Here is a 22,353-nt window from a genome sequence, read left to right as displayed (position 1 = left end):
AAAGCCTGTGGTAAGTTGGTCCTATCACTTACCTGCTGCATGACATCAGGAATTTAATCGATGTCACAATTTCTTCATCTATGAAATAGATTTTTTGAGGGGATTATATAAAAAAAGCATATGAAAGTGTTGGCAAAACTGCAAAGTGCTATAACAGTACTGAATAGGATTGTCATTATGAATGGAGTTGTAATTTTCAGAGTTGATCACGTAATACCTTAAAATATGTTTTACTAGTTTTCCCTTCAAGCTAGAAAGTATCAGCTCAGTTCTGAGAATTTAGTCATCACTGGGAACTTCCAAGGAAACTGACTGACAGTGGCAGTCAAACTAAAACTAAAATAGATAAAACTAAACAAAAACATACCCTCAGCCTTCAGACAGAGAATACCCACATTTGAAATAACCGTAAATTTTTAAATCTCAGGGAGCAATATCACACACGTGTGCCCACCGTGCTTCTGCTGCAAGGCTTTGTGGCAAACGCAGACCAAGTAAGTCCACCCTAAATCTGAAAATACCACTATAGTGTCCAGTCAAAGAAAGGTTTACAGGGCAAGGACTTAAAAGTATATTATTGAAGTAACAGTCTTCAAAACCAAAGCTTCTCAGGGAAAAATAAACCAAAAAAGAAGGAAGAAGCAACCTCTGGCATTTGGATGATGAAGGTGAAAAGAAAAAAAGAAAATTCAGGGTCCTGCAAGAAAAATCCAATCAAAAACGTTGAGTGAGATATGTATTATTCATTCACACCAACACAAACTTACTAAGGAATCTAGACTTTATTACACTGACAGAAAAGGAAGTCATTGCTAGAAATCTTACAAAACAGCACAAAAATGAGGAAGAAAAGGGCAAACAGATCCATACAGTTATTACCAAAAAAAAAAAAAAAAATCAGAAAATTCTTCTTGGAAAAAAAAACCCAACCATGAAGCAGAAGCAAATGTTATGATCACACTCCAACTACAAATGTATCCATACAAACATTTGGGCATATTTAAAACCCCACCATGAATCAGAAATTCTTACTAGAAGGAAGAATTAAAAGGACTGACTAGACTCAGAAAACAAATGGAGGAAAAAGGCAAAATTACCTTAGAAATGAAGACAATTACAAGATGCCCAACAGAACAGATTCAAAGGAAAATTTATTAACAGGCATAAAGACAGGAGAAATACTAAGAAAATTAAAATGGGAAAAAGCAAAGTAAAAAAAGGTTAGCAATAGTGGTAAAAATGGAAGGCAGGTCAAAAAGAAGTATTCATTTGGTATCCCAGAAGAAAACCGAACAACGAAACAGAACTAATATTTAAAACTGTAATCCAAGAAAGCATTCCAGAAATAAAAGGAGAGCTGAATCTACACATTGAAAGGGACTACCAGGCACCTTAGAATATTAACATAGAACAAACAACTTCAAAACATAACCTAGTAAAACAGATTTCAAAGAAAAAAAAAATCTTCAAGGTCTTCAGTAAAAAGATCAAGTAACTTACAAAAAAAATTACATTGTATCAGACTCCAAAAACAAAATATAAAATAAGGCAATAATGGAACAGCAATTTTTTAAAAAAATATTGGAAAATGTGAACCGAAGATTTTGTCTACCAACTTGTCCCTCAACTATCAAGGTTATAGAAAACCAATTTTAGCCATATAGAAACAGAGCACTCATGAGCCCTTCAGAAACAATCTAGAGAATAAGAAACAGTCTAGAGAATAAGATTCATCTAACCAAGAGATAACTCTACAAACTTCAGCAAAAGAACTTTTTCTTGAGACGGGGTTTTGCTCTATCACCTAGGTTTGAGTGCAGTGGCACTCAAACACAGCCCACTGCTCTACCACCTAGGCTGGAGTCCAGTGGCATGAACACAGCCCACTGCAGCCTTGACTTCCTTGGCTTGAGCAATCCTGTTGCCTCAGCCTCCCAAGTAGCTGGGACTACAGATGCATGCTACAAACCTGGCTTTTTTTTTTTTTTTTTTGGTAGAGATGGGGTCTCCCCATGTTGCCCAGGCTGGTCTCGAGCTCCTGGGCTCAAGCCATCCTCCCACCTCAACCTCCCAAAGTACTCCCAAAGTAAGCCACCACACCTGGCCAAAAGAACTTACTATAGTGAGGATTTTAATACATCCAAATGTATTACAAAAACACTAAGGTGAAGGTATAAAACAAATGTGCAAATGTTACATGCTGTAACAAATATTGGATGGAAAATGGGAGAGAGAAAGAGGAAAATATAATAAGCATGCTGTTGTACAGGTTAATTGGTGAGAGTTAAAACAATACATTTACTTATTTATTTATTTTCTGAGACGGGGTCTCGCTCTGTGGCCCAGGCTGGAGTGCAGGGGCGCAATTTCAGCTCACTGCAACCTCTGCCTCCCAGGTTCAAGTAAAATAATAGAGAATTAAAACAAATATAAATATTCATAAATGCCAGAAAATAAATGTTTTAAAGAGCATAGAAGACACCTCATAGAAAAAAGGAACATAACAAATAAAGCAATACATGTAATTATAAAATATTGTGACAACTGAGGCCAAATCTGTGAGTAATAAAAATTAATGTAAATAAACCTAACTTACCCACTAAAAGAAAAAAAATTTCAACTTGGCTTACAAAGCCAAGCCCAATCACATACTGTATGTTTCCTGAATACAGAGATTCAGAAAGGGTAAACGAAGGTATGAACAAAGGTATTTCAGGCAAGTGGAAATTGTTTAAAAGTCCTATCTTATTTCTGAAAAAACAGAATTCAAGGCAAAAGCATTAAATATAAAAGGGGTACTTTTTAATACTAAAAGTCACAATTCACAATGAAGACATAAAAATTGTGAATATCTATGCATCAGATAACACAGCAACCACTTTATAAAGAAAACTACAGGAGACGTATAGAAGATATATACATATAAACGGACAAATAAGAAACTCCAATACTCCATTCAGTACAAGACACGTCAATCGAGCAAAAAATAAGGATGATATAGGAAGACTTAAAATGACCAATGAGGTAGATCATGTGGATGTATACAGGTTAAGTATTCCTTATTTGAAATGCTTGAGACCAGAAGTGTTTCAGATTTTGGAATACTTGCATTACCCTATAGGTACCATGCAGGCCTTTTTGGCATTTTAAACAATATCTTTACACAACAGAACAGAGAATAAGCAAAAACAAAAACAAAACAAAAGTGTGTAATGCACATAGGTCTGGGCTTCATGTGAGGTATTATGAGAAACCTGCCATTGGCATATGCAGCCTACACACGTACCATTTTATTACTCTTTACAGGCATGCTTGCATGGAGAATCTGGGTGTGTGAGGAATGTATGTCACAGTTGAAAGGGGCTGGAAAGGTTTTCTTCCCCCAGGGATACTGAATAACTGTGTTGTGTGCCTATGTTTTGACTATGAGCTGTCATATGAGGTCAGATGTGGAATTTTCCTTTTTTTTTTTTTTTTTGAGACACGGTTTCACTCTGTCACCAAGGCTGGGGTGCAGTGGTGCAATTATGACTCACTGTAGTCTCCAATTCCTGGACTCAAGCAGTCCTCCCTCCTGGGTAGCTAGGACTACAGGCGTGAGCTATTATACCTGGCTAATGTTTTAATTTTTTGTAGAGACAAGGTCTGACTATGTTGCCCAGGCTGGTCCCAAACTCCTGGCCCCAAGTGATTCTTCTGCCTTGGCCTTCCCAAATGTGGGGATTACAGGTATGAGCCACCACGGCTGGCAGAATTTTCCTTTTGTGGCATCAAGCATCAAGTTGGTGCTCAAAAAGTTTTGGATTTCAGATTTTTGGATGAGGGTGCTCAATCTGTATATATCAAAACTTTATGTACTGATAATACGAAATATACCTTCTCAAGTGAGCATCAAACACAAAATCGAGTACTAGAGATCACACAAGAAATACAGGAAAGTTATATAAAATTAGAAATAAATGACATTGATCACAATTTAATAAAACTGATATGTTGAAATTAACAATAAAACAGCTTTCCTCCGGAAATTAAAAGGTCTTCTATTAAAGACTTCCGTGAAAAGAGGAAGTACAAACTGAAATTACAGAATTTTTTTAAAACAGGAACTATTAGATACACGCAAAACAGTAATAAGAGGAAAATTCATAGCAATAAATTTTGGGGGGTGTTGATGCAATGGCTAATGCCTGTAATCTTAACACTTTAGGAGGCCAAGGCAGGAGGATCACTTGAGGGCAATATAGCGAGACACCATCTCTAGATAAAGTTTTTTTAAAAATTTGCCAGGAGTGGTGACATACACCTGTAGTCCCAGCCACTCCAGAGGCTGAGATAGGAGGATCACTTGGAGCCCATGAGTTTGATGCTGCAGTGAGCCATGATCACACCACTGCACTCCAGTCTGAGTGACCAGGGAGATTCCAAATCAAAAATATCTGTCTTTTTTCAGTAAAATAAATTTTTAAAAGTGACTTGGGTCAAAAAGAACAACAAAGTAACCAAAAGAAAGCAAAGATGAAAGCAGGAATCAATGAAATACAGAACAAAAACAGACCTAATTTTTAAAAATAGAAGTTTTTTTCCCTAAATTAACAAAATAAGACAATTGCTAGCTAAATTAAGAGAGGAGCAGTGGGGAAAGAGAGCAAAACAGAGAAAACACAAATATACTAAAGATAAAAAGAAAAATAATCTAAACAATAAATTTATAAAATCACATGACTATTTTGCAGGCCTCTATACTAATAAATTTGAAAACCCAGAAGAAATCAGTACTTTTCTAGAAAAATATAGATTACCAAAACTGAGCAAATTAAAGATATAAAGTTTAAACAGACCAGTTTCCCTAGAAAAAATTAAGGAACTGCCCCCCATAAAAGCACCAGGCCCTGATGGCGTTCACAGAGGAATTCAAGGCAACTTCCCAACCAAATAGCTCCAATGCTCCATAAACTGTTCCAAGGTATTGAAAATGAAGGAAAACTAATTGTTGTTATAAAGTATTAATAAAGAGTACAAAGAAAAAAGCAGACCAGTATCATTCATGAATATTAATGCACAATTTCCCAGTAACATCAGCAAACAGAATCCATCACCACATTAATAAAATAATAGGCCATAAAAAAGACACAATGAAGAAAATTCCTATCACTGCCTTCAGAGATGCTCAAAAAGCCTTTCTCAAAATAAAACACTCATTTCTTGTTTTTAAAATTCAACAAGATGACAGCTGATGAATGCTTGCTGAAAATGATTTAAAAAAATACGTACCTTAGTCCTAAGACCAGGATCTTAAATATGAGGAAAACACTAGAGACCTTTGCACTAATATCAAAAACAAGACAAGGATGCTCACTATATCCGTAACTTCAACACTGTGCTAGAATTTATTAGCCAACTGGACAATTAGAGGCATAAAAATTGGTAGAAAAGAAATAAAACTCTATTTGCAGATGATATGCAGCAGTCAATAAACCACACCTGATATCTATTTTTGTATGGCCCTCAGGCTAGGAATGATTTTTACATTTTTAATGGGTGGTAAAGAAAAAAAAAAGGGGGAAAACAAAAGAATGTGACCTAGGCAAGGCCTAAATTATTTACTACCTTAATGATATGGTTTGCCTGTGTCCCCACCCAAATCTCATCTTGAATTGTAACTCCCACAATTCCCATGTGTGGTGAGAGGAACCCAGTGGGAAGTGGTTAAATCTTGGGAGCACATCTTTCTCATGCTGTTCTCATGATAGTGAATTAGTCTCACAAGATCTGATGGTTTTAAAAACGGTAGTTTCCCTGCACAAGCTCTCCTTTGCCTGCTGCCATCCATGTAAGACATGACTTGCTCCTCCTTGACTTTCACCTTCTGCCATGACTGTAAGGCTTCCCCAGCCACGTGGAACTGTAAGTCCAATAAACCTCTTTCTTCTGTAAATTGCCCAGTCTCAGGTATGTCTTTATCAGCAACATGTAAACAGACTAATACAGTAAACTGGTACCAGTAGAGTGGGGTGCTGCTGAAAAGGTACCCAAAAATGTGGGAGCAACTTTGGAACTGGGTAAAAGGCAGAGGCTGCAGCAGTTTTGGAGGGCTCAGAAGAGGAGGAAAATGTGGGAAAGTCTGGAACGTCCTAGAGACTTGTTGAATGGCTGTGACCAAAATACTGATAATGATATGGAAAATAAAGTCCAGGCTGAGGTGGTCTTGGATAGAAATGAGGAACTTCTTGGGAACTACAGCAAAGGTAACTCTTCTTATGTTTTAGCAAAGAGACTGGCGGCATTTTGCCCCTGCCCTAGAGATGTGTGGAACTCTGAACTCAATTGAGAGAGATGATTTAGGGTAGCTGGTGGAAGGAATTTCTAAGCAGCAAAGCACTCAAGAAGTGGCTTGGGTGCTGTTAAAGGCAGTTTTATAAGGGAAGCAGAGCACAAAATTCAGAAAATTTGCAGCCTGACAATGTGATAGAAAAGAAAATCCCATTTTCTGAGGAGAAATTCAAGCCAGCTGCAGAAATTTGCGTAAGTAACAAGGAGCCAAATTTTAATCCCCAAGAATTAGGGAAAACGTCTCCAGGGCATGTCAGAGGTCTTCACAGCAGCCGCTCCCATCACTGGCCCAGAGGTCTCAGAGGAAAAAGTGGTTTCATGGGCTATGCCCAGGGTCTCCATACTGTGTGCAGCCTAGTGACTTAGTGCCCTGCATCTCAACCACTCCAGCCATGGCTGAAAAGGACCAACGCAGAGCTCAGGACGTGGCTTCAAAGGGTGCAACCCTCAAGCCTTGGCAGCTTCCACATGGTGTTGAGCCTGTGAGCACATAAAAGTCAAAAACTGGGGTTTGGAAACCTCTGCCTAGATTTCATAAGCTGTATGGAAACGCCTGGATGCCCAGGCAGAAGTTTGTGCAGGGGTGGGGCCTTCATGGAGAACTTCTGTTAGAGCAGTGTGGAAGGGAAACGTGGGGTTGGAGCCCCCACACAGAGTCCCTACTGGGGCACTGCCTGGTGGAGCTGCAAGAAGAGGGCTACTATCCTCCAGACCCCAGGACAGTGGATCCACTGACAGCTTGCACTATTGCTCCTGGAAAAGCCACAGACACTCAACGCCAGCCAGTGAAGGCAGCTGGGGTGAGACTGTACCTGCAAAGCCACAAGGATGGAGCTGCCCAAGACCATGGAAACCCACCTCTTGCATCCGTGTGACTTGGATGTGAAACATGGAATCAAAGGAGATGATTTTGGAACTTTAAGATTTGACTGCCCTGCTGGATTTCGGACTTGCATAAGGCCTGTAGCCCCTTTGTTTTGGCCAATTTCTCTCATTTGGAATGGCTGTATTTACCCAATGCCTGTACCCCCATTGTATCTAGGAAGTAACTAACTTGCTTTTGATTTTATAGGCTCATAGGCAGAAGGGACTTGCTTTGTCTCAGATGAGACTTTGGACTGTGGACTTTTAATGCTAAAATGAGTTAAGACCTTAGGGGACTGTTGGGAAGGCAACATATAAGATGTGACTTGCTCTTCCTTGCCTTTCACCTTCTGCCATGATCTGGGGCCACCCCAGCCACATGGAACTGTAAGTCCAATAAACCTCTTTCTTTTGTAAATTGCCCAGTCTCGGGTATGTCTTTATGAGCAGCATAAAAACAGACTGGCCCTTTAGAGAAAAAGTTTGTGAACCCCTGGTATATCTGGAGAACCGAAGGATATCAATGGTTAAACTAACCCAAAAAATACAAGATTCAGTTAGGTAGTAGGATATAAAATTGACATGTAGAAATCAACTGCCTTCACACATACAAAAAATAATCAGAGGATATAATGGTAGAGAAATGCCCTCAATTATAAACAGCAACACAATCTAGATGAGAAAAACCTCTCAGACAGGGTTTCGCTCTGTCACCCAGCCTGGAGTATGGTAGCACAATCACAGCTCACTGCAACCTCGAATTCTATGCCCAAGCGATTCTCCTACCTCAGCCTCCCAAGTAGCTGGGACTACAGGTGTGCACAAGCACTCTTAATTTTTTTCTTTTTTTGTAGAGATGGGGTCTCACTATGTTGCATAGGCTGGTCCCAGGCTCAAGCAATCTGCCTACCTCAGCCTCCCAAAGTGCTGGGACTATAGGGGGAAAACCCCTGAAAGACATAAAAATAGATTTGAACAAAGGAAATGTCATTCCCAGGTCACTGATAGGATGACTCAACATTGTATCAGTTCTCCTGAAGGTAATTTATAAATTTATTATGATACTCCAAAAATACCAATAAGCAATAAGCTTTATATTAGAATTGGGTAAGTTATTACTGATGTTCATATGAAAAAGAAAATAGCAAGGAAGATAAACAAAAACAGCAAGAAAAATACTGAAAAACAAAAACTACAAAGGAGCTTAATGCTTTCAATCATGAAAATACTATAAAGCTTCTATAATTAAAAGTGTAATAACTAGTGTACAAATAGACCCACAAATACACAGTCAAATGATTTCTGATAAGGGCACCAAAGCAATTCAATGGTAAAAGTATTTTCAAAAAATGGTGCTAGGAAAACTTGATATCCATAAAGGAAAAAAAGAGCCTTGACCCCTACACCTCAGACCATACACAAAAATTAATTCAAGGTGGATCACAGGCCTAAACATAAAAGCTAAAGCTGTAAAGCTTCTAGGAGGAAATGTAAGAATCTATGTTTGTGACCACTAGGTAGGCAATAGTTTTTTAGAGGAATAAAAAGCACTGATCCTGAAAGAAAACCCTGATATACTGGACTTCAGAGAAATTTAAAACTTCTGCACATCAAAAGACAACATTAAAAAAAGAATGTAGAAAATCTTCACAACATATATCAGATGAAGGATTTTTATCTGGAATACACAAACTCTTACAAGTCAAGAAGAAACATAATGTGTGTGTGTGTGTGTGTGTGTATATATATATATATTTTTTTTTTTTTTTTTGGAGACAGAGTCTCACTCTGTCGCTCAGGCTGGAGTGCAGTGGCACAATCTTGGCTCACTGCAACCTCCGCCTCGCGAGTTCAAGTGATTCTCCTGCCTCAGCCCCCCAAGTAGCTGGGCTTACAGATGCACACCAATACACCCAGCTAATTTTTTATATTTTTGGTAGAGATGAGGTTTCACCATGTTGGCCAGGCTGGTCTTGAACTCCTGACCTCAAATGATCTGCCTGTCTCAGCTGCCCAAAGTGCTGGGATTGCAGACGTGAGCCACCATGCCCGGCCCATGACTTTTTAAAAAGGGAAAAGAGCTGGGTGCAGTGTTCATGCTGGTAATCCCAGCACTCTGGGAGGCAAAGGCGAGAGGACAGCTTGAGCCCAGGGAGTTTGAGACCAGCCTGGGCAACATTGTGGGATCTTGTCTCTATAAAATACTTCAAAAAATTATCGACATGGTGGTGCACACCTGTGGTCCCAGCTACTTGGAGGCCGAGGTGGGATAAGCCTGAGAGGTCAAGACTAAAGCTAGCCATAATTGTGACACTGCACTCCAGCCTGGATGACAGAGGGAGAACCCCTTTCAAAAAAAAAAAAAAGTCAGGGGGAAGACATGAAGAAACAAAGCAAGACAAATGAATAGCCAATAAGCACTTGAAAAAGTGTTCTACACCATTAATTTTCAAAGAAATGCAAGAGATATTACTAAACATCCATTAGAAATGATGAGATGAAAAACAACTAACAGCAACTGGAAATAGCCCAAGCGTCCATCAGTAGAAGAACGATAAACCATGGTATCGTCATACAATAACTACTACTCAGCAACAGAAGGGAACAAAGTGCTGACACTCTAAACAACATAGGTAAATCCCAAACACCTTCTGCTTAATAACTTAGAACACTACAGACAGTCATCCCTTGGTATCTGTGGGGAATTGGTTCCAGGACCCACTGTAGAAACCAATCTATGTATATTCAAGTCCTTTATACAAAAAGGCACAGTATTTGTATATGACCTACACATATCCTCCCTATATTTTAAAGTGCCTCACGATTACTTATAATACCTAACACAATGTAAATGCTATGTAAATAGTTGCTATACCACATTGCTTTTTTATTTGTATTATTTTGGTTTTTTTGTTTTTGTTTTTTTTTTGAGACAGAGTCACCCAGGCTGGCGTGCAATGGCACGATCTCAGCTCACTGCAACCTCCGCCTCAGTCTCCTGGGTAGCTGGGATTACAGGTGTCCACCACCACGCCCAGCTAATTTTTGTATTTTTAGTAGAGACGGGGTTTCACCATGTTGGCCAAGCTGGTCTCGAACTCCTGACCTCAAGAGGGCCCACCTTTGCCTCCCGAAGTGCTGGAATTGCAGGCGTGAGCCACTGTGCCCGGCCTGTTGTATTGTTATTATCTGGAGTTTTTATGAATATTTTCAATCCACAGCTGGTAGAATCTCTGGATATGGAATCCACAGACCCAGAGAGCTGACTATACTGGATGATTCCATTTACATGAAATTCAAGAAAAGGCCAAACTAATCTGTGAATGTACAAATCAGAGTGGTTGCTTCTGGAGACTGATTAAAAACATCATAAAGGAGCTTTGTGGGGTGATGGAAATGTTTTATATCTTCATAAGAGATGAGGGTTACATGGGTATATATCTGCTTTTACCAAAATAACTGAACTGTATAAGATCTTTACATTTCATTGTATGTAAATCAGGCCTTAAAAAAATAAAGTAGGCAAGGGGAAAAGTTATATTTAAAAATACTTTTCACTCATGGAAATCCCAGACAACTTTCTATCAGGGGAAGAGTACTCAGAAAAAAAAAGTATAGAGTGAACAGTTACAGGAACAGCTGAAGTGAACTTCCTATATTAGCATTCTCCAGAGAAACCAACAAGATATGTACAGAGATATGAGAGAGAGACAGAGAGAGAGAGATTGATTGGGATTTATTTTAAGGAACTGGCTTACATGATTGTTGAGGCTGGCAAGTCCAAAATTTGAAGGATAGGCAGGCAGGCTGAAGGAAAAAGTCGCAGTATGAGACTGAAGGCAGTCTACTAGCAGAATTCCCCATTCCCTCTCCTTGGGGAAGGTCAGTCTTTTTCTTAAGGCCTTCACTAACGGAATGAGGCTCACTTACATTATGGAGGGCAATCTGCTTTACTCGAAGTCACTGATTTGCATGTTAATCTTACCCAGAAAATATTTTCAGAGAAACATCTAGGATGGCATTTGACCAAATATCTGGGTGCTGTGGTCTACCCAAGTTGACACACAAAATAAATTCCCAAAAAGACATTAGAAAGGGAGAGATGATCCTGGTTTGCTCACTTTTTAAAACAGCTCACAAGCAAGCAAACTCTTTACAGCTTTTGAAGATGAGAAACTGTCATATGTCTTGAAATTTCTCCTCCTCCTTTCTCAAGCATCTATCTCCCTACTAAGCCCAAGCAGACTGCTTTAAAAGAAAAACAATTGCTAAATTTAACAATTCAACACACGTCTTGAGAACCCATCAAGTGCCAGTGATTATACTGGATGCCAAGAATACAGAGATAAATGAAAACCCATTCATGTCTGCCTCCCTTTAATTCTAAAGGAAAACAAAGACATAAACTACATAATCGTGATACAAGATGGTCAGTGTTACAACAGATATATACAAAGGGAGGAAGAAGTGGAAGGATGGCAGTTGCTCACTTAATAGGAAATGATGGGAGAGAAGGGCAGAGAAATCTTCATATTTTGCCAAGAAGAGAAGGGTAGAGTCTGGGTAGGAGGTAGTATCAAGAGAGTATCACTCATACCAGAAGTAAGAGTGTGTATTGGGCACAAATAAGGGTTGGATATGGCTATGCAGTGCAAGGAGAGTGCTGAAAAAATTCCTGAAATATACACAAAGTCCAGACTACTAAAGACCTAACATGTTTTGCCAAGTAATTTGAACTTACTCTCCAGGCAATAGGAAATCCATTAAAAGTTTTTTAATGGGGAAGTGACATAATAAAATCGATATTTGAAAGATAAACTGGCAGCACCATAAAGAATATCTTAGAAAGAAGTTTTACAGGCCAAAACATAAGTTAAGAAGCTGGAAGACCTAACTACTAGTTTTAAAGATGGAAAAGGGAATAAAATGTACCAAAAAAGATAAAGTCATAATGCCAGGCCAAATGCTACTGGATCTGACAATGAACCAATATCTGACACTAAAAGTTTTTCAGTAAATCTTAAAAATCATAACCAGTCTCAACTTCTTTGAGAAACAATATATGGCTCCTAAATTGCTGGTCAATTTAACACTTAAACTTTAGGGTAAGAAAAACCACATGCAACTTATTAAAAGGTTTAAGAAGTGAAGGAGCAGGAAAAAAAGATGGTCATATGACTTACCTATTGTTTAAAAGGTCAACTTTATAGAATCCCAGGGAGGAATGAATTGAGAATATTATGTTGTAAGGTATCTGCACTACCATGAAGCAGTACAGTGTTATCTGAAAGCAGACTTACTGCAAGCTCCATAGCAACCACTAAAATAAGTATAATTGTTATAGTAAGAATATTAAAAAAAAGAACAATACACAATGCTCAATTAAAACCTGAGAAGGCAAGTATAATACAGGTCAGAAACTCAGATTTACATATAACAAAAGCAAGCACACTAGAGAGGGAATGAGGTAAAATAAAAACTCATTTTTCCTATTCTTAATTGATCTAACAGATAACAGTTTTTCAAAATAATAGCAACAATGTATGTGGTTATGTATACTTATATGTGTGCGTTGTGTGTACATACTGTGTATGTGCACACGCACTTCTGTATAAGTGAGATAAATGCTAGCAATGTTACAAGAGATGGGACGGAGAAATTAGGATTATTTTGTTTTTGTAAGTTATTCATACTCCCTGTGATGCAGAATAGTATTATTCAAAAGTGGGCTTGCACAGTTGTAAATGTGTATTGCAGACGACAGGGCAGCCACTAAAAAAAGGTTAAAAAAAAAAAAAAGTAGTATAACTGACATGCTAAGAAAGGAGAGAAAACCAAATCATATAAAATGTCCAATTAAAACTACTAAAGGAAGAAAAAGAGTGGAAGACAAAAACAAGAGCAAAGAACAAGGGCAACAAATAGAAAATAGTTAACGAATATGGTAGCTACTAATTCAACTATATTAATAATCACTTTGAATGTCAATGTCTAAACATACAAATTAAAAGACAGAGTGTCAGAGTGGATCAAAAAACAAGACTCCACTATGTGTTGTCTACAGAAAACCTATTTTAACTATGAAGACACATAGATTAAGAGTCAATGGATGGAGAACATTATACCATGCTAACATTAATCAAAAGAAAGTAGGAGAGCAGTATTAATTTTACACAAAGCTGACTTCTAAAGCAAGGAAAACTAGCAGGGATAAAGAGGGGCAATACATAATGATAAAGGGTCAATTCTCTAAGAAGACATAACAATCTTTAATTTGTATATACCTAACAATAAAGTATCAAAATAGTTGGCAAACTCATACAACTGAAAGAGAAAGACAATTTCACAATTACAGTCAGAGACTTCAACACCCCTCTGTCAAAAATTCAATAGGCAGAAAATCAATAAAAATATAACTGAACTGATCATCATCAATCGATTAGATCTAAGTGACATTCATAAAGTCTTCTTCCAACAACAGCAGTATGCACATTTTCAAGCATACTACTTGAAACGGAACATTCATCAAGAGAGACCACATCCTGTATCATAAAGCAAACCTTAACAGATTGAGAATAGAATTCATACAAAGTATGCTCCCAAACCACAATGAAATCAAACTAGAAATCAATTATCAGAAAAACAGCTAGAAAATCAAATTATTTGGAGATTAAAGAACACACTTCATAATAAACGGGTCAAAATAGAAGTCTCATGAAAAAATTTTTAAATACTTGAAACTAAATTAAAATGAAAATTCAACTTAAAATTTGTGGTATGGAACATAAGCAGTGCTTAGAAGGAAACTTATAGCCATGAATGCATATATTAGAAAAGATTATTTAAAATTAATAATCTAAGCTTCCACCTTAATAAACTAAAAAAGAATAAATTAAATCCAAAGTAAACAGAAGAAATAGTAACTAGAACAGAACACAATAAAGAAAATCAACTATAATCAAAAGCTAGTTCTTAGAAAAGATCAAGAAAATTGATCAGAGAAAAAAAAAAGATGTAAAAGACTAATATCAGAAATGAAAGAGGCGACATCACTATAGATCGCATGAACATTAAAAGGATAATTAAGGAATATTATAGACAAATTATATTCCGACAAATTTGATAACCTAGATAAAATGAACCAATTATTTAAAAGACACAATCTGCCAAAGTTCACACCATAATAGACAACCTGAACAGGCCTATATGTATAAAACAGTGAATCAATAATTAATAACCTTCCAACACAGAAAAAGAACCTACCAAGCCTACAGGGGTTCATGAGTGAATTCTACCAAACTTTTAAGGAAGAAATTATACTAATTCTCTACAAAGCTTTTCAGAAGACACAAGCAGAGGGAATACTTCTTAACCCATTCTATGAGTCCAGCATTATCCTAATACCAAAGCTAGACAACAACAAATACAAGAAAACTATAAACCAGTATCTCGCATGAACACAGATGCAAAAATCCTTAACAAAATATTAGTAAATCAAATCAACGATGCATAAAAGGTTTTATACACCATGACCAAGTGGGATTTATCTCAGGTATGCAAAGCAGTCCAACACTTGAAAATCAATTAATGTCATCTATTACATCAAAAGGCCAAGAAAGAAAAATCACATGCCCATATCAATATATGCAGGAAAAGCAATTGACAAAATTCAAGACCCATTCATGATAAAAACTCTTGGTAAACTAGGAATAGAGGGAACTTCCTCAGTCTCATAAAAAACATGTACCAAAAACATATAGCTAACAACATACTCAGTGGTAAGAAACTAGAAGCTTGCCCAGATCAGGAACAAGGCAAAGATGTCCCCTCTCATGACGCCTTTTCAAAATCAAACTAGAAGTCCCAGATAACGTAACAAGTCAAGAAGTGGAAATAAAAATTATAGATATTAGGAAGGAAGAAATAAAACTGTCTGAAGATGATGTCTATTTAGAGAATCTTAAAGAATAGGCTGGGCATGGTGGCTCACACCTGTAATCCCAGCACTTTGGGAGGCTGAGGCAGGCAGATCACGAGATCAGGAGTTTGCAACCAGCCTGGCCAACATGGTGAAACCCCGTCTCTACTAAAAATACAAAAATTAGCCAGGTGTGATGGCATGTGCCTGTAATCCCAGCTACTCGGGAGGCTGAGGCAGGAGAATCACTTGAACCTGGGGGCAGAGGTTGCAGTGAGCCAAGATAGCACCACTCCCCTCTAGCCTAGGTGACAGAATGAGATTCCATCTAAAAAAAAAAGAAAATCTTCAAGAATCAACCAAAAAAAAAAAAAAAAAAGAAAGAAAGAAAGAAAAAGAAAAGAAAATCTTAAAGAATCAACTAAAACAGGCCGGGCGCGGTGGCTCAAGCCTGTAATCCCAGCACTTTGGGAGGCCGAGATGGGCGGATCACGAGGTCAGGAGATCGAGACCATCCTGGCTAACACGGTGAAACCCCGTCTCTACTAAAAATACAAAAAACTAGCCGGGTGAGGTGGCGGGCACCTGTAGTCCCAGCTACTCGGGAGGCTGAGGCCGGAGAATGGCGTGAACCCAGGAGGTGGAGCTTGCAGTGAGCTGAGATCTGGCCACTGCACTCTAGCCTGGGCTACAGAGCTAGACTCTGTCTCAAAAAAAAAAAAAAAAAAAAAAGAATCAACCAAAACAAAAAACAAAAACAAAAAAACCTCCTAGATCTAATAAGTGGTTACAGCAAGGTTGCAGGATACAAGGTTGATAATATGAAAGTCAGTTGCTTTCCTATATACCATGAATGAACAATACCATTTATTAATACATTAGGACCCACAAAAATGAACTACTTAAAAATAAATCTAACAAAATATATGTAAGAATTATATAAGGAAAACTACAAAACTGATTAAAGAAATCAAACAAGATAAAAAAAAATGGAGAGATATTCCAACATGGATAGGAAAAGCCATTATTGTTAAAATATCATTTCTTCCCAACTTGATCTATAGACTCAATACAATCCCAATCAGAACCCCAACAAGTTATTTTGTGAGTATTGACAAACTGATTCTAAAGTTTACATGGAAAGGCAAAAGACAAAACACAACACTGGAGAAGAACAGTTGGAAGACTGATATTACCCAACTTCAAAACTTACTATATAATTACAGTGATCATGACAGTTGTGGTATGGGCAAAAGAACAGAGAAATTAGTCAATGGAACAGTTTGACAGTTTCTTACAAAGCCAAACACAGGCTTACCATATATAAAATCCAGCAATCACACTCCTAAGCATTTACCCAAATGAGTTCAAAAACCTGCCCAGGAATGTTTATAGCAGCCTTATTCAAATATGGATAACTGCTGTACATCTACACAATGGATTATTCGGCAATAAAAAGAAATGGCCTATCAAGTCACAAAAAGATATGGAGGATCCCTTAAATGCATACTTGTAAGTGAAAGAAGTCAATCTAAAAAGGCTACATACTCTATGATTCCAGCTATATAATATCTGGAAAAGGCAAAGCTACAGGGGTAATAAAAAGACCAATGGTTGCTAGGGAGAGTGGGAAGAAAAGAGGGATAAATAGATGAAGCACAGGGCATTTCCAGATGGTAAATCTATTCTGTATGATACTGTAATGGTAGATACATGGCATCACACACTTTTCAATACCCATAGAACTATACAACACAAAGAATGAACCTGAGTTGGAACAACAGACTTCAATTAATGTATCAATGTTAAAACTGGTGCATCAGTTTTATCAAATGCACCATACTAATGCAAGACATTAATAGGGGAAACTCGGGGGACAGGATATGAGAACTCTATAATTTCTGCTCAATTTTTCTGTAAACCTAACATTGTTCCAAAAATAAATTTTTATTTAAAAAAATTCAAAAAAAGTTTTAATATATTTTAAATATATTTAATTTTTTTAATTAAATAAATTTAGAATAAATTTTTTAATTTTTTTAAAATTATTTTTATTTTTATTTTTGAGATAGGGTCTTGCTCTGTTACCCAGGTTGGAGTGCAGTGGTACTATCAGCCTTAACCTCCTGGGCTCAAGTGATTCTCCCACCTCAGCCTCTGAAGTTCTCAAGTAGCTGAGACTACAGGCATGCATCACCATGCCCAGCTAATTGTTTTTTTTTTAACTTTGTAGAGACGGGATGTCACTATGTTGCCCTGGCTGGTCTTGAACTCCTGGACTCAAGCAATCCTCCTACCTCAGCCTCCTAAGTAGCAAGCATGAGCCACCATGCCTGGCCTATTAAATTTTTGTTAAGAAGTCATAACCAGCTTCGGCCGCGCATGGTGGCTCATACCTGTAATCCCAGCACTTTGGGAGGCCGAGGCAGGCAGACCATGAGGTCAGGAGTTCAAGACTAGCCTGCCCAACATGGTGAAACCCTGTCTCTACTAAAAATACAAAAATTAGCCAGGCATGGTGGTACACACCTGTAATCCCAAATAGGAGGCTGAGGCAGGAGACTCGCTTGAACCCAGGAGGCGGAGACTGCAGTGAGCCAAGAGCGTGTCACTGCACTCCAGCCTGGGCGACAGAGCGAGACTTCATCTCAAAAAAAAAAAAAAAAAAAAAGTGATAACCAGCTTCAATTGATTTTAGAAACATCATAAGCTCTTCCTAAGTTGCTGGTTCCTGTGATATATCTGAGGGAAAAACATACATGCCACTTGTCAACAAGTTTAAGAAGTAAAGGAGGGAAGAAAAAACTTTATATGACTTACCTGTTGCTTCGAAAGTCAATTTTATAGAATCCCAAGGTGTCTGTTCTTTGGATATGAGTTGGAAATGAGCAGGATTTCTTGGAGAAACTTCTGGGGCAGGAAGATACCAGTTTTTCCTATTTGGAAAGGAAGCTTCAATATTTAGGGTGCTTTATTAGTTGATGGCTATCTGTAACTCACAGAACTGTTCAGCATATATGAACACATTTTGGGGTACGAAAATAAACTGATAGACATGATAAGCAATGTCAACTCCAATAAACTCAGGTTATTTTGTAATAAAACCTTCCCAATGTTAAGAACAAAGGAGTAACCTAGATGATCTTGATTCCACCACCCATCCTATTTCTTCTCATCCAATCCTTCACTGCCAAGCTACAAAATCTTCCCAGAGTAAACTTTTTTTTTTTTTTGAGAGACAGAGTTTTGCTTTTGTTGCCCAGGTTGGAGTGCAATGGCACAATATCAGCTCACCGTAACCTCCACCTCCTGGGTTCAAGCAATTCCCCTGTCTCAGCCTCCCAAGTAGCTGGGATTACAGGCATGCACCACCATGCCTGGCTAATTTTATATTTTTAGTACGGACACGGTTTCTCCAGGTTTGTCAGGCTGGTCTTGAACTCCTGACCTCAGGTGATCCACCTTCCTTGGCCTCCCAAAGTGCTGGGATTACAGGTGTGAGCCACCGTGGCCGGCCACAGTTTTTGAGATAGATGCTTACTATTATATTAGTTAGAAGGGCCACCTTTTCTAACTACTCAGGTCTCTAGAGAAAAGATTTTTTAAATTTGAAAAAGCAAAACTACTCTTGTGAGTGCTTTATTCCACTAAAAAAAAAAAAAAAAAAAAAGTTTCATAATGATAGAAAAAATAGTACAAACAGCACTGAACTTGTATATTAAAGGATGACAGTTTAAATGATAAGAGTACTGATATGGTGACAAGACTTGAGAATAAACTAACCTCCAACTTAAGCAGAAAAATAACGAACCAACCTGATCAGAAAGTGCACTGGAAGATACCAAGGAAAACCACAAAGAGGTGCATTCTCCTCACAGTGAGCTCGGATGCTATCATTTATCTCAGGAATGTGAGGGGTTATGTGAGACATTCCAGTATAATCAAACCCATTGATCCATATTCCAGAGTCCCGTTTAACTGCATTTCCTTCCAAGTCATGGAATGTTCTAGTTACATGCTGAAAAAAAAAAAGACTAGTGAAAAAACTGTTTCAACTAGTACACCCACATTCCCACCCCAAATTACAAAAATGGAGTATGGCAATACGTAGAAATGATGTGGATATGGAGCAAGTGAGTAAGACACTGAGGGTTGCTAAGGTACTGCTAGGGTTCATTTAAACTGGAAAATAGATATATAGATTATTGTTTTATTGTATCTTCCAAGTATATTTAGGTTTCCTATAAAATTTTTTGAAACTTACTATTTCAGACTTAAAAAACGTGAATGTTACAGCTCCTTTTAGATAAGGATTTAAAACAAATACATATATACATACACACTCATTTCCCTTTTAGTGTTTTATGAAGCTAATTCACGTGCAGAGAAAAGCGGCAATTGCAGCTCACCACTAGAGGACAGCCTTGTGCCTAATAGAATTCTATGAAAAGGCACCGTGCTCCATTTGAAATAACTTCATTCACGGCAAAAAACAGCCTGAAGAATACCAATCAGGAGAAGAAAAAAAAACACTGCATAGGGCAGGGGCTGGGACTGGCAAACTGCAGCCAACAGGGCAAACTGTCCACTGACTGGTTTTATATAGGAACCGTTATTTGAACATGGCCATACTCATTTGTTTGGGTATACTCTATCGCTGCTTTCGCGCTGGAAAATAGAGTCACTGCAACAGACTGTATTGCTGACAAAGTCCAAAATATTATCTTGTCCTTTACGGGAAAAGTCTGCCAACTTCTGGCACAGTGAAAGAGAACCCCCAAACAAATCAGAAAATGACTTTTTAAAAATAAAAATCCAGCTTTTCCTAAGTATTACTGACATAATTATAAAACAGTACATCATGAAAAACACACCGAACTTCCTAAAAAAAAAAAAAAAAAAATCTGTTCTTCACTAAAGGTTTTACAAATTGTAAAATCTCACATAAAATTTATCACAGTGTTCTTCAGGAGTATAAAAAGGAAGTGTTATTTGGCCCCTTTCAAAATCTCCTAATTTCAAGTATTTTTAATTTAAGTCCTTGAATAATTATCTAGGTATAATTCCTCTGGCATTTCTGTTTGGCTAGGTTAGATGTGACTCTTGCCCTTAAGGGTATATGTTATCTTGAAGTAGGATCTTTCACTTAGAGAGGATAAAATACACATAAGAATTATGCAAAATACACAATATATTAGTATGTCTTCACAAACACGAGAAAGGGATGAGTATAAGGCATGTGTAGTATGAAAACTTTTGTGGGTTTTTTTGTGGGTTTTTTTTGTTTTTTTGTTTTTTTTGAGACGGAGTCTTGCCCTGTCGCCCAGGCTGGAGTGCAGTGGCGCGATCTGGGCTCACTGCAAGCTCCACCTCCCGGGTTTACGCCATTCTCCTGCCTCAGCCTCCCGAGTAACTGGGACGACAGGTGCCCGCCACCTCGCCCGGCTAGTTTTTTGTATTTTTTTTTTAGTAGAGACGGGGTTTCACCGTTTTAGCCAAGATGGTCTAGACCTCCTGACCTCGTGATCCGCCCGTCTCGGCCTCCCAAAGTGCTGGGATTACAGGCTTGAGCCACCGCGCCCGGCCATGAAAACTTTTAAAAACAATTTAGAAAAGCTAACAATTTAGCCATCTCTAACAGAGATGACTAGAATTGAGGCTTACTGCTTTATAGTACCAGGCCTAAAAAATTTGAAGAATAACCTGAGATCTAAAATAAGTCTTCAAACTGGCCAGGCGTGGTGGCTCACACCTGTAATCCCAAGCACGTTGGGAGGCCGAGGTGGGTGGATCACCTGAGGTCAGGAATTCAAGAACAGCCTGGCCAACATGGTGAAATCCTGTCTCCAATAAAAATACAAAAATTAGCCAGGCATGGTGGCGGGTGCCTATAATCCCAGCTACTTGGAAGTCTGAGGCAGGAGAATCACTTGAACCCAGGAGGCAGAGGTTGCAGTGAGCCAAGATCATTCCACTGCACTCCAAACTGGGCAACAAACCAAGACTCTATTTCAAAAAAAGAAAAAAGAAAGTAAGTCCTAAAACTCATTTTATTAATCCCTTTCCAAGTTATAGTTTCACTATCACATATCACTTTGAATGTTACTTAAGATTAATTTTACTAGCATTTCTAAATATCAATTGTATTTTGCCAGTTGATAGTTCAGACTTTACTCAGCCTGTATACATTTTTACAATCTATATTTCTTTTTTTTTTTTTTTTTTTTTTTTTTGAGACAGAGTCTCGCTCTATTGCCCAGGCTAGAGTGCAGTGGCCGGATCTCAGTTCACTGCAAGCTCCACCTCCCGGGTTTACGCCATTCTCCTGCCTTAGCCTCCTGAGTAGCTGGGACTACATTAGCTGGGACTACAGGCGCCCGCCACCTCGCCCGGCTAGTTTTTTGTATTTTTTAGTAGAGACGGGGTTTCACCGTGTTAACCAGGATGGTCTTGATCTCCTGACCTCGTGATCCGCCCGTTTCGGCCTCCCAAAGTGCTGGGATTACAGGCTTAAGCCACCGTGCCCGGACTACAATCTATATTTCTAAAAACTCATTATTCTATAATACATATTTGCTCTTGTTTTTCCAATTAGATGCCACTTTATAATTTGAATAGTAATAAAAACAAGCAAACATTTCCAATTCAGTCCCCTGGGAGATATATGTCTAACTGATAAGAATGCCTCTTGACAGTCAGTCTTCTCCTCACTGCCTTACACACAAAAAAGGTGAGTATGACTAAATAGGTCAACAGCAGAAAAGTCAGTTGTGCTTGCTATTCACTACTGAAGCTCAAAACATACAAGTCTTCCTTTCCATATCTCAAATAGCTCATGCAAAACTGCTCACCTGAAGAAACACTCTCTTTGGCTTCGGATTAGCAGGATTGGAGCTATATGGAAAAAATGTTCCACTGCAAACAAGGAGGAATGTAATTGCACATACCAAAGTTAAAGTTAGCATGGTTTTTTTTGTGCTCTTGGCAAGGTAGATGAAGTTAATCTAAAATATAAACCACAAACATAGAAATATTACAAATTTATACTAGTGGGGGAAAGGTGTTTTTAACTGACTTTATTTTTAACAAGTATTAACTAACAGACCCTGAAGAAAAGTTATCAGCAGGTGCTAGCATACTCTAACATCTAGTAAACAAAGCACTAACTCTAGGAGAGTTCCATTACAGGTGAGAACCAAGAAAATGCCAGATGCCTCCAATCTGCCATGATGGTGCCACCT

The 22,353-nt window shown here is 38.2% G+C and overlaps 1 protein-coding gene across 2 annotated transcripts in view; it reads right to left on the bottom strand.

Moving 5' to 3' along the window:
- The window catches only part of ERMP1 (endoplasmic reticulum metallopeptidase 1), a 57,431-nt gene that overhangs the window by 3,243 nt on the left and 31,835 nt on the right, over positions 1-22,353 (bottom strand). The window contains exons 11-13 of one of the 2 annotated variants that reach the window (XM_005581778.5): positions 21,964-22,116; positions 18,928-19,130; positions 17,933-18,048 (exon numbers count right to left, since the gene is read on the bottom strand). In XM_005581778.5, coding sequence (XP_005581835.3) covers positions 17,933-18,048; positions 18,928-19,130; positions 21,964-22,116 — 472 coding nt within the window. The remainder of the gene's footprint in view (positions 1-17,932; positions 18,049-18,927; positions 19,131-21,963; positions 22,117-22,353) is intronic. The other variant, XM_065531025.2, reaches the window with a different exon arrangement.

Source organism: Macaca fascicularis, chromosome 15 (assembly GCF_037993035.2).
Source record: "Macaca fascicularis isolate 582-1 chromosome 15, T2T-MFA8v1.1".
Classification (NCBI taxonomy): Eukaryota; Metazoa; Chordata; class Mammalia; order Primates; family Cercopithecidae; genus Macaca; species Macaca fascicularis.
The sequence above is the reverse complement of the archived record's forward strand: the minus strand, read 5'-3'. Positions and strand labels throughout refer to the sequence as shown.